Raw genomic sequence first — 17,243 nt, forward strand, 5'->3', positions numbered from 1 at the left:
AAAAAGTGTGCATAGCAGGAAGTATCCCGCGTGCCAAATTCTACTAGTATACAGTCAGTCATCACTAAATATAGACCACCCTTTTTCTTCTCTTTTCTCATTTTTCCAGCTGTTTATGTCTCATACAAACTGACTGTTTAACCTGTTACTCGAACTTTCAATGTATTGATACAAATTCATTGAGATTAATTTGCACACAAATCAATAAAAAAGGGCCAAATTTACATTCCATCATGAGCTCATTTTAACTTTTAGTTGTCTTTTGTGCGTGGACATTTACATTGCACATGATTATAAAATTTATCAGAAAGTAAACTATATCAACCAAGAAGAACTTTAAAAAAAAGATAAAAAGAGTCAAAATCAGCCTGTAGTCATATTCTCGCAATGAATGTAGTAGTAAATGACGAGGGTAATTTATTCTAATTAATCAGGCTCCACCCACTGATCAGATATGCAGAATTTAGTACAAAGTCTCTCCCTGCATGCCATTATGCTCCTGTCTGTGTGCTAACAACCATCCATTCATACAATGTCTATTCAACAATTTGAATCATGATTAGAACGTACACTATTTATCGGTGTGAACAGCCCCCTGAATGAATAATCAATACTTATGGCTCCAGCAGCATCTTGATTCTTTGTTTTACTCTATTGACACATGTGAACCCACTCGGGCAAGAACATCCCCCAGGTTGCGCTGCATCTGTCACCTCTTGAACCGGTATTCCCACATCTGAACAGGGGTACCATTGCAGATCTCTAGCTTGGAGGTGTAAACGCTGCCCGCCTGCTGAACGCTGAGACACAGTCCCGACACAGGCTGGTAGATTTGCTGTGGGGGGTGTGAGATAGTAAATCTTTAATACAATATCGACAAACTTCCTCAGTGGACTTTACGAAGACAGTAAGAACAGTGACACAAGTGGGTTTTATATCTTGTTAACTCTGTTACATTAAATAAAAACGATCAAAGTGGATGCAAGGCTAAAAAAAAAAATTATAACATTAAAATCAGGAAGAGTCTACAGAGCAGTTGGGGAGATGCTTGTGCACTTCATGCATTATCACAGTGTAGGTAAACATACTTCACATATTGTATAAAGCTGTTATTTTCGTGAGGGTTTAATTTTTCGCGAATTTTGTGAATCACAGTCGGATCGCGAATTTAACAACACAGAAAAATGTCACCATGCACTGTGGTAATAGCGCATTTACAATAGCATCTGTGCCAATTCGCGAAAACAAAATGTCTATGACCTCCTCATTCGCAAAAATATCTTTACTCGAAAATAACAGCTTACACAGAATCAGGGAAATTTTTCATATTCTCTTATTTACAGGACACGTTAACCTTCATAGACATGTGGATTGAGTGAATGCAGCAATATCAATAGAACACATCAGCAAGAGTTTGAGGAAAATCGGACAATCCGTTTAAAAGTTATGAATTTGTGAAGTTTCCGCTTATTCACTGCTGGATGAAAAGACTACTACAGCTTGTGATGTCACATGTGTACAACGGTGTACAACGATATAAAGAAAATATTTATAAATTTTTTATATTTTCTCGCATAATAAAAGAGCACTTGACTTCCCTCTTTCAGAAGGCAGGGGGAATAATATTACCCTTGACATACATAAGTGACGTGTCGAGGAAATGTGCACTTTTTTCAAAAAGTAAAATTTTGTAAAATTCTCTTTATATTTTCCTTATATCATTGTACGCATGTGACATTTATCCACTGTAGTAGTCTTCTCATCCAGCAGTGGCTGCGCAGATACTTTAAAAATTCATAACTTTTGAACGGATTGTCCGATTCTCCCCAAACTAGTATGTGTTCTACTAATATTGCTGCATTCACTCAATCCACATGTATATGAAGGTGAACTTGTCCTGCAAACACGAAGAGTCATTGGGGTTTCGGAAACCTCAAATAAAAATCAGGGAAATATGCCAGCTCTAATAGATATATCTCTCCACAGCTGTCATGGTTACATACAAATAATAACAGTGGGAGTTCAGTGGGTGTTTATATTTGTTTACACTAACATGCCATGCTGTCTGGTGTTAAAAGGAAATGAAAAATTCTTCACACAGCATAAACAGAAAAAAAAAGAAAAAGTTCTTGATTTTTAAGCATATAATACATTAAATATCTATGTGTTTTTAGTGCTGTCTTATAAGACTCAACTGACGAGATATTACGAATAATGTAATAGAAGCTTGTTCCAGAGAGGAAACAGTGTGAACAAACATTCATGGACGTAACTGTTCATTAAACACTCAACCCTTATCCACAACGTGTATTACCATCCCAGTGTGAATGTGTCAGCTCTTGAACCTACCCCCTTGGTAAACAGCCATCGCTGGGAGCCTCCCATGCCGTCACATTTCCTGAGATGAGGCACCGAGGCACTGTTGCTCTCTGCCATGTCCATACACAAGGTGTCGGCCAGCTTGAACTCATCGATGGACGACTGGTACCACATCTGCGCGAAGATAGACGCCCCAAAATTAATTACTGCATGTTACACTTTGATTGGTTTTCGTTTCACAACCAGTACCTTTCACTTCCTTCACTGTGTTATAAATTTATAGTGTAAAGTGTTCAGCCCATGTGGGGCAGAGGAAGTTTCGGGACTCTGCGGACTGACTAAGGCACTAAGGCACTTAAAGGGGAGGAATAAAGTTCAGTTGCTGTTACTCCAAGAAAGTCTGGTATGGTGCTGATCTCTTTGGTGTCACCAAGGATATGTGTGACGTGTAGTTGAGTTGCCACCATCTTTTCCTCTCCCCCATAATAACTGTAATATCCTTTTCCATCTCATTCCATTTCGTTCATTGATTTAGTTACTCATTGTTATCATGAAAAGTATCTGACATTTTTTTTGCAACTGATTGACAAATTGCCCTACATTGACGTAAATAAGCACTGAATTGATCTGTGTTTTACCTCGATGTAGGGCAATTTGTCAATCAGTTGCAATGAAAACATCTCGACGGAAGAATTTCATGAATTTTAATATCTGACATTTGTTGTATCCCCAATGGAGAATCAGTCACTTAGCTGCCATCTTTCTGCGAATAATAGCGAAATGCTAAAATGCTAAAATGCTTATCCACAGCTTTCAAACTTGTCATGTGCCTCAGTTAGTTATATGGAACATTAATAAATATATCAGGCACATTCAAAACATATCAACAGATAAAGCACTTGGTTTGAATTAAAGCAGACAATGGTCATGAAAATTCAATGCTAATTGTCTTTTTCCTTTTGGGGGGAGAGAGGGTCCTCAACAAACTATCTGAAGGTCATTTTAAGCAACTGATTGTGCAATAAATGTGCATGCTCATTTTTTCTTTATAATATTTTGCACAATATATTCATATTTAATTGTGATTCCTGATGTGGATGTTATGTACGACAGTTCAATGTATTGTATTTAATTTGGAGGTGTTTATATGTCATTGCAATGTATTTTAGCCTTCCGGCTATGAGTTTACAAGTTTGTTTTTTTTAACCAAATATACCATTCTACTTCAATATTGTACTTAGCCTTTCAAAAAAGCAACTGAACTCACCACCATCTTGGAGTCTTCATTGAAGCAATCTCCTAGGATCAACTCTGAACCTTTTGTGATGATCTTAGTCTTGGATACCAGACACAGTCCTGTTGATATGTGTCTCAGCTGTCACAAAACAGAAATGAGATGATCATGGCATCATTTGGTAACTCTTATATACACAGATACCAAGTTTTCATGGGACTTTAAAGACATAGAACATTTCTTCTTTGGTCCCACCTGCTAAAAGAAAAAAAAATAATACAAAATGGCTTCTTATGTCACATTTTACGAGTTAGAAAGGAAAAAAAATTTTGCCATCTTGTACCTTGGTGATTGCACTGTTGCAACCGTGTGGTTCCACATGTAATACTGTGAATACTCCACATATTTTGCTCCATTTGGGGCTGTTATAGAACATTATTCTAAAATGGAATAACCTCTCCAGTCGGTCCTTCAGTCTGTCACAATATATGTGCCTATTGTGAACAGCATTGATTTCTGACACTCATGAACGATTTAATAAGAAATCAAATTTCAGTCAGAACCCAGACCCAGCTATTTGATTTGCTATCAAAATGAATCCACAAGTACAATAATGAAAATTACTGAATTAGTTGAGCCCTTTCATGCCCTATAAAACTCATTCTGAGTTTAGTATTTGTACTACTTCACGGTATTCTTATCATTTACAAATGGTCTTATCAGTTTCGACCACTTTAAAGGCATAATATGCCATTTGCAGATGAAACAACAACCCAGCATAAGTGCTTCAAAATAGTCCTGAAATGTGACTTAGGGATAGAAACAACCAATGTAAAAATTTGAACCAGTATTATCGATGTTAAGTATTGTTAAATATACAAAATGTGAACAATAGTTATAAAAAAAAAAAAATGTTTCTAGACTAAACTGTCTACAGTTACAGCTTAATGAGAAAAATAGTGATATCTCCTCAAAATGTTTAGGCTTTATAGCAAAATTTTTATATGGTAGGATGTTTTGTGATACAACAGGCCTACACAATGCATCAAATGTGATCTCCTGAATGTCTTTTAAAGCACTGCTCCCAAAGGTAAACTGGACCTTTAACTTGGAACCACAAGGACCCCAACACAACCAGTTTAAAGCAAGAAGAGCCCTGGGTCTTCTTAGTACAGAAGAAACTGTGACATCATGTGCAGGACATGAAATTATTAGAATTACATGTAAGTCAATCACATCAGAAGTCCATAATAGGTGCAATATTTTGATAATATTTTTACCACAGCACCATATTGGTTCAACACATGGTATGGAATATCTCCAAAATGCCTTTGTTCTGATACCTTTCCTTTCCGCACAGACTTGGGTGGAACCCTCCTCTGCATGCCCTCCACGGCTTTATTAACCTGTCCCTTCCCTCCGTCAGGTGTTTTCATCTCTGGGTAGACCGTGTCCAAGTACCACTTAAAGGACTCGCACTGCAGCTTCTTTCGCAGCTCTAGTCGGGATGAAACGTCCCCGTAGTCCATGGTCCGCGCCTTGGGTTGCACTTTGAAGAAGTGCTCCTTTGAAAAATAAAGAGAAGGTAATGCATCAATATACATCGAATATTGACTTTGACATTTTGAGCGTAAATGATAATTGATTTGCTCAAAGTCCACTTTGTTCTGACACGGACAAAATACAAACAAACACAGTTTAGATGTGAAACACTCTCCCCTATGTATAGATTTAGGACAAGGAACATACTCATATCTCACAATAAAAGTGATAATGTGAACAGTTTTATACCATTTTCTTTTCTTGCTCAGCTTCTTTGATACCCACAATAGAGATAGTACTCTTGGTTTTCTCTTTCCCACATAACAAGGGGATAGAAAATCATGAATTACATCATATTTGTTTAGGGATCATTTTCAATAAGCCTATTCTTGTGCTTCTCATGATTCCACCACTATCATATTTCATAACATGTATTCTAGTTTGTTTGTTTGTTTTTTCAATGCAAATTTTGTAAACCAATCATGAAAATGGAAATAAAATGAAAAAAAAAAATGAAATGAAATGAAAAAGAAAAGGGTGCCACCTAGGGATTGATGATAGGTGGCATATGACCACCATGTTGAAATATGAAACCTGTATGTGAACATTGCACAAAGATATTCTCGTACGTAGTACCTTGTATTCATCCATCCACACGTGAGCTACTCTGGCAGCATTCCTAGTTGTTGTGTCTGTGTTGCCGGGAGACCCGTACGGCCGTCGTTTCCTGAAGACGTGACCGACTCGGGAACATGGCATAATCTCTAACTTGCCCCCACACTGCCATATCTGCATCGACATGCAAGTAGAAGGACTCCAAATTATGAACATAAGACCTATGCTATCCATTTGTTAAGACATAGGTTCATCTTTTGGGGCATTGATATACATTTACAAGCATTTATATGTAACAAATAGTTTCCCCACATAAATTATTTCAGTATCATGCACAAGCACGGCAAATTTGCAAATCACTCACATAATGTTTTTTTTTTTTTTGACGTTTGAATACATAATTATGCTGTGAAATTTGTGTGACTTTAAAGTGTAAAGCAATTAAAGCAAATACAATACATACCGAAAAGTCTGAGAAAAAACCAACAACAAAAGCAATTTGGTAACAATAGCTCACCAGTCACTGATGACTTTCAGTACTCAGCGACAGCCACAGAAAAAATAATTCTATTAACACATTGACAGAACACAAATAACATAGTCTGCTATTTGTCATGAAACTTCTTCAGTATATTATCGTCGTGAATTGAATTAAATCTGAAAGATTAAACTAGAGCTTCTAGACTGCCATAAACCATACCCTGTTGACTGAGATGCCTGCCCTTTTCTTGAAGTCACTATATCTGCCTCACATACAAAGCAGACAATTTCACCAAAGCCATCATTTGAAATCTACCAAATACTTTTAAAATCAACAATTTCTATATGAGAAATTTGACTACAGCATACAAGCATATTGTGCATATATAAGTGCTATTTGATAACTGCAGATAACAACAGAGGATATGTTTCAGTAAGATAGTGGGACACACCTACCTGCTATAAAATCATTTCATGAGTAACTAGAAAAGCACTCTGACAGCACAGACCTCCGCCAAGCAGCTACTCCACGGATGATCTTGCTCTTCCATAGAGATCAGTGATTTCCACCCATATATGCATGCTGAAAAATTGTCCGATTTCCCAATATACAAGTCTATAATTGTTATGTCACAAACTCTCAGCTGCGCGGCGCGCCTCGCCCTAGCAGAAACTAGAGCACGCACTTAAGTGCTCGTATGAAACCTCGAAATGCGCAGCCTGAACTCTAAAGTTCATTGACCCTAGCTGCCAAAATATCAAAAATTCTTCATAAAATCCATAAAAATTTCGGGATCTCTACCAAAATTCAATCATCTGTTCCTTGTGTCATTTTCAATCTTTCCTGCAAGTTTCATTCAAATCCGTACACAACTTTTTGAGTTATTTTGCACACGGACAAAGAAACGGTCACGACGACATAACCTCCTCCCTTTGCAGAGGTAATAACTTCAATTGAGACTTGCATGAGGCCAAGGACTACAGGAAAACATCAGTACTTCAAATATTTGTCAGAGCAGCACCAGTACTCAATTATTTTGTTTTCGTTGCCATGGCATCATAAGAGAAGTACTCACCCTGAATGATATTTCCAGATTTTCTCCGCCCCATACGTCCATGCCGTCGTCGTATTCACCAAGGTAGTGGAAATATTCTCTTTTCATGGCAAAAAGACCACCAGCCATGGTGGGGGATCTGGAGGAAAATACATAGAAAACAAGAGACCCGCGGGTCTAGCGCTCACCTGAGTATCGCAAGTTCACCTTTCACGCAGTCACTAATCTAAATTAAAATTTGACCAGGCATTCTCAAGTAGAAGATGAAAATGTACAATAAGGGCCCAATTTTTTAAAGATTCCTTAATTTGGGGGGATTGGGGCCCCCTGGGGCCCTCTGGGTGGGGCATGGTGCCCATTTTGATAAATTGAGATCCTGACCCCCTAGGGATGCTACCTGCCAAGTTTGACAAAAATCCATCATGAGGTTTTCAGGAAGAAGATGAAAATGTACAATTCAGGCCCCCATTTGGACCCTTCCAACCACCCCCCCCCCCCTACCCAAGAGGGGCACCCCTGGATCTCCTATGAACAAACTTCAAACTACAGTCATTAATGTACTCACTCATAATATTATCTCAGCTCTATAACTTCTGATTCTAGAGAAGATTTATAAAGATTCCTTCATTTGGGGGGTTTGGGACCCCTGGGGGCCCCCTGGGTTGGGCATGGTGCCCATTTTAACAAATTGAGATCCTAACCCCCTAGGGATGCTACCTGCCAAGTTTGGTGAAAATGGGTCATGGGGTTTTCAAGAATAAGATAAAAATGTACAATTTAGGCCCCATTAGGACCCCTCCTCACCCCCTCCCCTGGGTCCCAAGGGGGGCACCCCTGATTCTGCCATGAACAAACTTGAAACTACAGTCATCAATGTACTTACTCATAGTATTAACTTAGCTCTATCACTTCTGGTTCTAGAGAAGAAGATTTTTGCGGATTCCTTAATTTTGGGGGGTTTGGGCCCCCTGGGGGCCCCCTAGGTGGGGCATGGTGCCCATTTTAACAAATTGAGTTCCTAACCCCCTAGGGATGCTACCTGCCAAGTTTGGTGAAAATGGGTCATGGGGTTCTCAAGAAGAAGATGAAAATGTACAATTTAGGCCCCATTAGAACCCTTCCCCACCCCCCTCCCCTGGGTCCCAAGGGGGGCACCCCTGATTCTGCCATGAACAAACTTGAAACTACAGTCATCAATGTACTAACTCATAGTATTAACTTAGCTCTATCACTTCTGGTTCTAGAGAAGAAGATTTTTACAGATTCCTTAATTTTGGGGGGTTTGGGCCCCCCTGGGGGCCCCCTGGGTGGGGCATGGTGCCCATTTTAACAAATTGAGTTCCTAACCCCCTAGGGATGCTACCTGCCAAGTTTGATGAAAATCGGTCTTGGGGTTTTCAAGAAGAAGATGAAAATGTAAAAAGTTTACGCACGACGCACGACGGACGACGGACGACGGACGACGCACGACGCACGACGCACGACGCACGACGCACGACGGACGCCGGACGAAGGGCGATCGCAATAGCTCACTTGAGCCTTTGGCTCAGGTGAGCTAAAAATGTCAAAAGCTAGGAATTTCAATTGTTAATGTATTGAACAAACTCAATTTTTAAAGATAATAGCATCAACACTTCATCACACCACCCTACTTAACAATAACAGCAACAAAATTACACAGAACTCTTAATATCATAAAGGGGAAGGTTTGTTGTCTTTGTATCACAATTTTACTCTGTTTTGTGCTTGAACTTTTATAAGATTGATAAAGACAGATGATGAACAAGCTTCCTCCATGCAGGGGTGGAAATGGGTGAAATCGTGACTTGATAATGCCGTAAGAAAAAAAAAAGGGGGGGAATCATTTTGCCTCAACCCCTCCAGTTTGACCGCATGCAAGCGTATCCTTTGGATGAGAGATAACATCCACCCAGAGAATTACATCCTCCCTTACTGGATTGGCTTGATGTAGTCTTCCTTGCCCGCAAACTGGCTGGACGGGATAGGGTCCCACTTGAAATGCATCCCCCAGTTGAAACCGCCCCTGACGAGGGGCGAGGCAGTGTAGACGAACGAGTCCGCGTTGATGATGTCGATGATGGGGCAAACCACCGTGTGAGAGTCTGCCTGGATGCGCTCCAAAAGTGGTTCCAGCCATTGCTCGTTGACCTGCCAGTGGAACATTGTAGACATAAGGTATTGAACAGCTTGTCATATCTCACAAAGGGTTATTCATATCGTGGTGTTAACTCAAAAAAAGATGAGCTCTTCCATATCTCATCAGAATAGCAAGTTCCTGTCTGAGTTCACTCTGATACTGTATACGCCATAATAGCGAGTCTAAATTTTCACGCATCAAGAGTTCCCAATGATTTTGCGAGTGGTTAACTTCACGATCGTAGAGTACGGTCCTGAATGGAGAAATGTATACGTGCACGTCACATTCGTGTTGGGATCAGAGTCAATATTTTCGTGTGTCTTTAACTTCGCGAACAGCACTAGACTCGCAAAATTCGCAAAAAATAAAAAACCTCGCGAAATATTTGGCGTATACAGTACATTACTCTTATCAATCAAATCAGGTGGCATTGTAGAATATCTGGTCCTGAACACATGCCATCAAACCAATATCAAACCAATCAGGAGTGTAGATTATAATTTTAGTAAAGTTCTATTACACATGGCATTGCAGAAACACTCTCCTTAAGCACTCTATGTCACATCAAAACCCTAACAAAAAAGTTTTGCTTGTTTGTTTATTTAATTCTTTTAACTGGAAGAAGGAATTACATGCCATACATGACTTGTATTGCAAGCCTACATCAGTTGATAACAAGCTCACTGCAGAATGACACATTTTCATTTGTGCAAGAACACAAATTTTGGTAACATCAACTAATGCAAAGAAATGAGGAAAAAACAATACAGAAACTTTTCAAAGATTGGAGACAATATGTCTTCACAATAACATGCAATAGTGGAAGAGAAGTAAAAGGAATACAGAAAGAACCCCAGTTTTCACAAAAACAAAGAAAGCATAAGAGAAAAGCACTCATTTCCTTTAATGCTCTTCCTACCTCACAGTGGCTGTCCAGAAACATCAGTACCTCCCCCGTTGCATTCCTTGCCCCGATCATTCTGGCTCGTATCAGCCCTTCCCTCCTGGTATTGTGAATGACCCTCACCAGCCCTCCAAAGTTCTCTCTCACAAAGTCATCCAGGTTGTCATGGAGATGACCTTTGTCATGAAGACGGAAAGTACAAGAGGAACTGTGCTTAAATGCTGTTGTTCTTTCTAAATAGAAGTTTAATTTGCTTCAATACTGGCCACAAAAAAAAAAAATTTAAAACAAAATCCCTACTCAAATTCAAAATTCAAGGGGACTTACAGATGACATTCCTTGCCTTATGTTTTAATTGCTCCAATATTGGTTATGTGACTTAAAAGAAAAAAGAATCCACATTCTACCACTACCAGCGCTATATTTCTGATTATACAACACCTTAGAATGATGTCAAATTGTGATTGGCCAAGAACATGTCACATGACATTCAATAGAAAATACCTATCAAACTCATTGAGAGTGACAGCCGTGTAATAGGCCCCTGGCATGGGCCTATTGCACAGCTCGAAGGTACTATAGCACGGCTTCGCGGGGGGCTACTAATGCACGGCCGCTCACACTAGCAAAGTGCCAGCAAACTACGTGCTGGCCGGCTGTGCTGCCGGTAAATCTCACAGGCCAGGCGCGGCGGAGTACTGCAACGTTAACATGTGCGCGCAGCTACTTTACCTAGCTAGTTGCATGTATTGCGGCCTTACCTACAGCTGTGTTTTTACTTTTGACTCTGATCTGCTACGTGGACCACAGTGATCCCAAAATCAAGACTTCATTTCAAGTTGAGAAACTGTAATTTGATTATTTTGCTGTGTTTTTATACAAAATCATTTTCAGAAATAGACAAAGTCTAGACCTACTATTAGATCTACCGACATCTCAGATCGGCCTAACACTTACAGTCAGGCCAAACTCGATCTAATGTTAGTGTAGAATGGGTATAGACCCTGCAGAGTTTGTGATTCCTGTGACGGTGTGGTCGAATCATGACGAGTGTTTGAAAGCAATACACTGGGTGGTTTACAATTCTCGGCCTAATTGTCACATTCATTTTTGGGCCTTCCTGAGTTGGCGGTCACTAATTTAGTACTGTGATTGCGGACAAGGTGTTGTATAAAACGAAAAATTTATGATTTTGTTCGTGCATTGGGGCACGTAATATCGCACTCGGCGTGAGATTCGTGCCCTAAAGCACTCACAACTCATAAATTATTCGTATAATATTAAACGCCTTGAATGGGGGATAAGCACTAATGTTTGCCTGTAACATAGTTCACCATGGGTAGGTAATGCATTCCCATTGTTTTTTCCCCCTGTATTCTAGTATTGTTTGTTCAAGTCCTCACTCCAGTGAACATGTAGCTCTCAGATGCTGTTCTCACAGCGTCCGGTCAGGCTAGACAACACATACTTCCCAGGGGCGGATCCAGGAATTCCGTAAAGAGGGGGCGCGTTTACAAAATTAAAGGGGGGGGGGGGGGGCGCACACACCCCTCCCCCATTTTTTTCTTTTTATTTTTTTTGTTTCAACAAAAAATAACAGGGGGGGGGGGGGCGTGCGCCGGTTGCGGTCCTCCCCGGATCCGCCCCTGCTTCCTGACGCGTCCCACTATGGCCTACATCCAACTTTTGTTAACGGCTTATTACATGCTGTAACATTTTGTTGCATACGCCCCTTTTTAATTTGGCCTATCAGATTTCTCATCAGCACCTTTACTTCACACTGCCACAACAAACTTTCTGACAATCTTAAAATCAGGCACGGCATCCATGGCAATCACAGCCTGTCACGTATGCCCACTGTGGCCTGAAACATGACTGCCATGGCCGCTGGGAACATGGTGTAAACATAGCATCAATTTGATGACTGTTTGAAATAGGTAAGTTGAATGCAAGTTTGAATTTGAATGGGGAGGTGAAGATCCAAAAGTCATCAGGATTACTGTGCTGCTATGAAAGACTCACTGAGCTCGCTGGAGTCATCGACTAGAATGATTTCATGGAGGAGTCTCCTTGGTGTCCGGTCTAGGACACTGTACACTGTCCTAAGCAGAGTCGTCCAAGCCTCATTGAAGAAGCAAATAATGATGCTAGTCGATGGCAGATCATCCGAGTACACCTGGTACTTACATCTGGAAAAATGTAACAGATAAGAAAACAATATTAGGACTACTTCGTCTGGTTTATTAAGATGTTCAGGTTTGATGCATGCATCCCATACAATAAAGCCTATTTCTGGCAACTAGGAAACGTACCACATGCTTTCCCCGACATAGCAACAAGTAATGCTGCAACCTAATTCCAAGTATTGACATGTATTTAGCTAAAATAGTTGAATTGAACAGCTGTTGCTCATTATTGATGATCCTCTGCAAAAACATACTGTAAATGCAACAGTACAAAGCTGGCTTGTTACAGTATATGTGGGTCATCAACATGAAAAGTCTACAAATTATACAGGCAGACAGCAGTACTTGTGATCTGGAAAAACAAAACAAAACTAGCAAGACAAAATAGGCACTATTAGCCAAGTGAAGATACATGCAAGTTGGTTAAGGGCATTTCTAAATAAAATTTTAGGTTTAAAGCATTCTTTTACAACAAGGGCAAAGATAACATTCATTTTGCAAATACTGTACATGAAAGGGTTGCCTGGATCAACCTGTCTATAAAGACCACTCGTCTGTAAAGACTGCCTTTGGCATTTCCCTTGAGTGGTCTTTCTAGACAGGCTTGATTGTATTGCAATTTTCACAGTTGTTATATAATCAGTTTGTTATTGAGATCTGGCAACATTCCAATGCCAGCACTGCAAGTTCCTGTCTCAAACTAATGAGAGGATCACTGCATATTCTAGGTAAATTTCTGTAAAATTTTACGGAATAAGGACCACGCAGAAGCTCATTGAGATCCATTGCACATTGCACATTTCAACAAGAATAACGTGGCTAGGACATTTTATCAGTGCCTGACTTACAATGGGTTTCTGGGATCAGTCAGGTTTCTGTGGAAACCGATCCTGTTGCTAATCAACTCGTTGAATGCATGCTGCCTGTAGCCGTTGTCCCGAGTCTTCCTGTCCAAGTCATTCCGGACCAGGCCAATCTCATCGCCCTTCAGGTCAAGATCCACTCTGGCCACAGCACCAGCAGCTAGTGGATAAAACATGACATCAGGACAAGCACATCATGATCTCATGAAAAAGAAAAAAGAACATGTGCTGTATTTTGCCAACACTCTTTTTTTCCCCCCATAGTTTGGAGGCCATATGGAGAGATATCTCCATAAAATGGGGGCAATGTGGCATAGTGGATAAGACTCCCGCCTCCCAATCAGAGGATCCATCCAAGTTCAATTCCCGCCCAGTGCTTTTGTCCTTTGACAAAATGTTACCCTCAATGTCCCTCTCGATCCAGGTGTGTAAATGGTTAGGGACCTCTGGTAGAGCAGTGGCAACACTTACGAGGCTACCCTAAATAAATAACACATTCTTCTTCTTCTTCTTCTTCTTCTTCTTCTTCTTCTTCTTCTTCTTCTTCTCATTATTATTACCTCTGCCAAGGGAGGAGGTTATGTTTTCGTTACTGCCGGTTTGTGTGTTTGTTTGTTAGTTAGTTAGTTAGTTTGTCCGTGTGCTCAACTCATAAACAACTCAAAAAGTAGTTAACGGATTTGGATGAAACTTGCAGGAAAGTTGGTAGCAATCTGAGAATTTTGGGGAAATTTATGAAGGATTTTTGATATTTTGACAGGTAGGGTCAATGGACTAGGGAGTTCAGGCTGCGCGTATTTGAGGTTTGCATGCGCGCACTAAAGTGCATGCTCTAGTTTCTGCTAGGGCGAGGTGCGCCGTGCAGCAGAGAGTTTATGACGTAACAAAGGCTTCCATATTGGAAAATCGGGCGACTTTCAGCACACAATGCTGTAAGTACGTATGGGTGGAAATTACTGATATCTCTATGGAAGAACAAGATCAGTGGTGGAAATGAGCTGCATGCATGGTGGAGGTCTGCGCTCTCAGAGTGCTTCACTAGTTTACTTGGTGTCAGAACCAATCATTCTATGCATGAAGCAAGACTTTTGTGCGATGTATAAGTTAGTTTTAGCTTGTATAGTTGGAGGCAAAAAGGTGTAAGAACTGAAGGGCAGTGGCTCCGTATATACCGCAGATGTATGACATTTTATTCTGCCATTTGATTCTCTGAAAGTCAGCGATGCCGCTTTGCTGAAATAAATTGGAACTCACTTTCGACAGGAGCGGTTAATTCACGATGTTTCCTTGACAGTACTTTTGTTGATTCATGATTGTTTTTAGTGACTGGTTTCAATTTGTGGGGCTCTGTCTTAACGGTTGGTCTCGTCTGCACCTTGTATACCTCACTGGTAAGTATGTGGGCAGCTAGGGTTTTAGTACGGGACCTATAGATGAATAATTTTAGCTGCCTCAGCAATGACTAGTAAGCTTTCGGGATTTCGTTCAAATGAAACTTTAGTGCTTATAAATTACTATTACTATCATTATTATTATTATTATTATTACCTCCGCCAAGGGAGGAGGTTACAGGAAAGGTTGAGAATGACACAAGTAACAAATGATTAAATTTTGGTAGTGATCCGAGAATTTTGGGGGAATTTATGGAGAATTTTTGATATTTTGACAGGTAGGGTCAATGGACATGAGAGTTCAAGATGCGCGTATTTGAGGTTTTCAAATGCGCACTAAAGTGCGTGCTCTAGTTTCTGCTAGGGCGAGGCGCGCCATGCAGCAGAGGGTTTATGACGTAACAAAGGCTTCTAAATAGGAAATCGGGTGACTTTCAGCACACAATGCTATAAGTACATATGACATATGGGAGGAAATCATTGATGTCTCTATGGAAGTGCAAGATCAGTGGTGGAAATGAGCTGCATGCTTGGCAGAGGTCTGCGCTCTCAGAGCGCTTCTCTAGTTATTATTGTTTTTATTATCATTATACAAACTTGAGAGCTTATTATCATTATCATTATCATTATTATTATTATTATAGAAACTTGAGAGCTTATTATTACTATTACAGAAATTTTTGGTTTGAGAGCTCATTATTATTATTATCATTATTATTATAATTATTATCATTATTATTATCATTATTATTATTATTATTATTATTACTATTATTATCATTATTATTATCATTATTATTATCATTATTATTATCATCATTATTATTACCATTATTGCTTATTTCTTTATCTAATTATTACCTCCACCAAGGGAGGAGGTTATATCACTCGATGGACCAGTGTCATATATGTAATATCTTGCATAAATATATTTACATTGAATGGGTTAAATTAATATTATACTCAGTGCATGCCACTTTAGCAGGCCCATAGAACCATAGTGCTGTCCACAAGAAGAAATTTCTAGAAGTTTTAACGAAAAGCAAAAGATATACAACTGCTCTTTAAGGCCTCAACAAGATAATAGTTTGAGTGCACATCAGAAAACACATCTATCGAGTGTTTTCAGCATTTGAGATTGATAACGCAACCCTGCTTTTGGTTAACCCCTTACCAGTTTTGAACGAATATTATCACAGGTTTTCTTTTCTTTATCTTCTTCTTCTTCTTTCTTTCATGTGACACTCCAATCAATAATCATTGGTTATCCCAGATTTGGCTATCCCTGTAAACGAAAGTGATTATTTATGTCATTAAAATGTTCAGTATCGTTTAGTGACCCAATTTATTAATATGATTTTGGTGTGATAAATATTCGGAGTAAAGCCTCAACTACAATCATTGAAACCTCATCCATGATTTGTTTTGTATAAGGCTCTGTAATTCCATATTAGATTATGGCTAGCCACAGTATAATTACCCACAATATTTTATATTCATTAATGTAATGTTTGTTCTGAGTTATACTCATGCATGGGTTGCATGGGTATGTTTTCACCTTATAACGCACAAAACAGAAAGAATACTGAAAAAAAACCCGATTGGTAGACATTATTCTGATTTATGCATTACCCCTCTCCTGAAGTTTTTTCTTTTCTTTTCCTCTCCATTTCTTTTCATGACAACTGGCATAGGGCATTACCTGGGCCTTGCCCGATGTGACACCAACTACATCGTATATGCATGCTGAATTCCGTTTCTCATTTTGAATAATAGTCTGTGTCAAATGTGTTCTTAAAGGATTTTGAGGGGTGACTGGCCACAGGTTTGGCATGTTGTTTATGAGCAGCATGCTCTCTCATTTACACCTGCACGGATATGAACTGTTGTCCCAATTTTTTAGTATCTAAGAATCTGAGTCTGTAAGTCAAATCAATGATTTTGTTTTTGTTTTTTCATTGTGAAAGACACTGTATTCCCTCACGCTAATAATCTGAAATTGTTGTTGAGCAGGTGTAGTGTACTGCATGGTTCCCGGCAGTCTTATTATGCTGGTTGCTGTAACATTCTTTTACATTGAATGGGTCAAATGAATTATACTCAGTATATACATGCCACTTTAGTGGGCCCATAGAACCATAGAACTATATAGTGCAGTCCACAAGAAGAAAAATCTAGAAGTTTTAATGAAAAGCAAAATACATGCAACTTCAGGCTTTAAAGCAGGATAATGTAAAAAAAAAAGTAGGAATAAAGTAGGAACAAAATCTCTAAAAAAGTAGGAAAAAGTAGGACATAAGAGGGAAAAAGTAGGGCATTAAAGAAAAAAAGTAGGAATAAATCAGGACATGTACAGGCTTTTTGGAGTAGTTTTCGTCGATACTCACCAGAACTCTTGATGTTACATGTAAATCTTAATTTGTACTCACAACCCTGCTGTCTCAGCCTCACTTTTGCTCCTGGGAGAGCCTGAAAAATACAACAAAGGCAGACGTT

At 39.5% G+C, this 17,243-nt stretch overlaps 1 protein-coding gene across 1 annotated transcript in view; it reads right to left on the reverse strand.

Moving 5' to 3' along the window:
- Nucleotides 1-379: 379 nt before the first annotated feature.
- The window catches only part of LOC139735379 (polypeptide N-acetylgalactosaminyltransferase 11-like), a 38,538-nt gene continuing 21,674 nt past the window's right edge, over nt 380-17,243 (reverse strand). The window contains exons 2-11 of the mRNA XM_071646129.1: nt 13,342-13,516; nt 12,330-12,496; nt 10,323-10,483; nt 9,200-9,414; nt 7,267-7,384; nt 5,732-5,884; nt 4,897-5,118; nt 3,587-3,694; nt 2,350-2,493; nt 380-835 (exon numbers count right to left, since the gene is read on the reverse strand). Of these exons, the coding sequence (XP_071502230.1) occupies nt 710-835; nt 2,350-2,493; nt 3,587-3,694; nt 4,897-5,118; nt 5,732-5,884; nt 7,267-7,384; nt 9,200-9,414; nt 10,323-10,483; nt 12,330-12,496; nt 13,342-13,516 (1,589 nt within the window). The 3' untranslated portion in view covers nt 380-709. The remainder of the gene's footprint in view (nt 836-2,349; nt 2,494-3,586; nt 3,695-4,896; nt 5,119-5,731; nt 5,885-7,266; nt 7,385-9,199; nt 9,415-10,322; nt 10,484-12,329; nt 12,497-13,341; nt 13,517-17,243) is intronic.

This window comes from Diadema antillarum, unplaced genomic scaffold (genome assembly GCF_040938485.1).
Source record: "Diadema antillarum isolate AM-2024a unplaced genomic scaffold, OU_Dant_1.0 seq00000573_RagTag, whole genome shotgun sequence".
NCBI lineage: Eukaryota > Metazoa > Echinodermata > Echinoidea > Diadematoida > Diadematidae > Diadema > Diadema antillarum.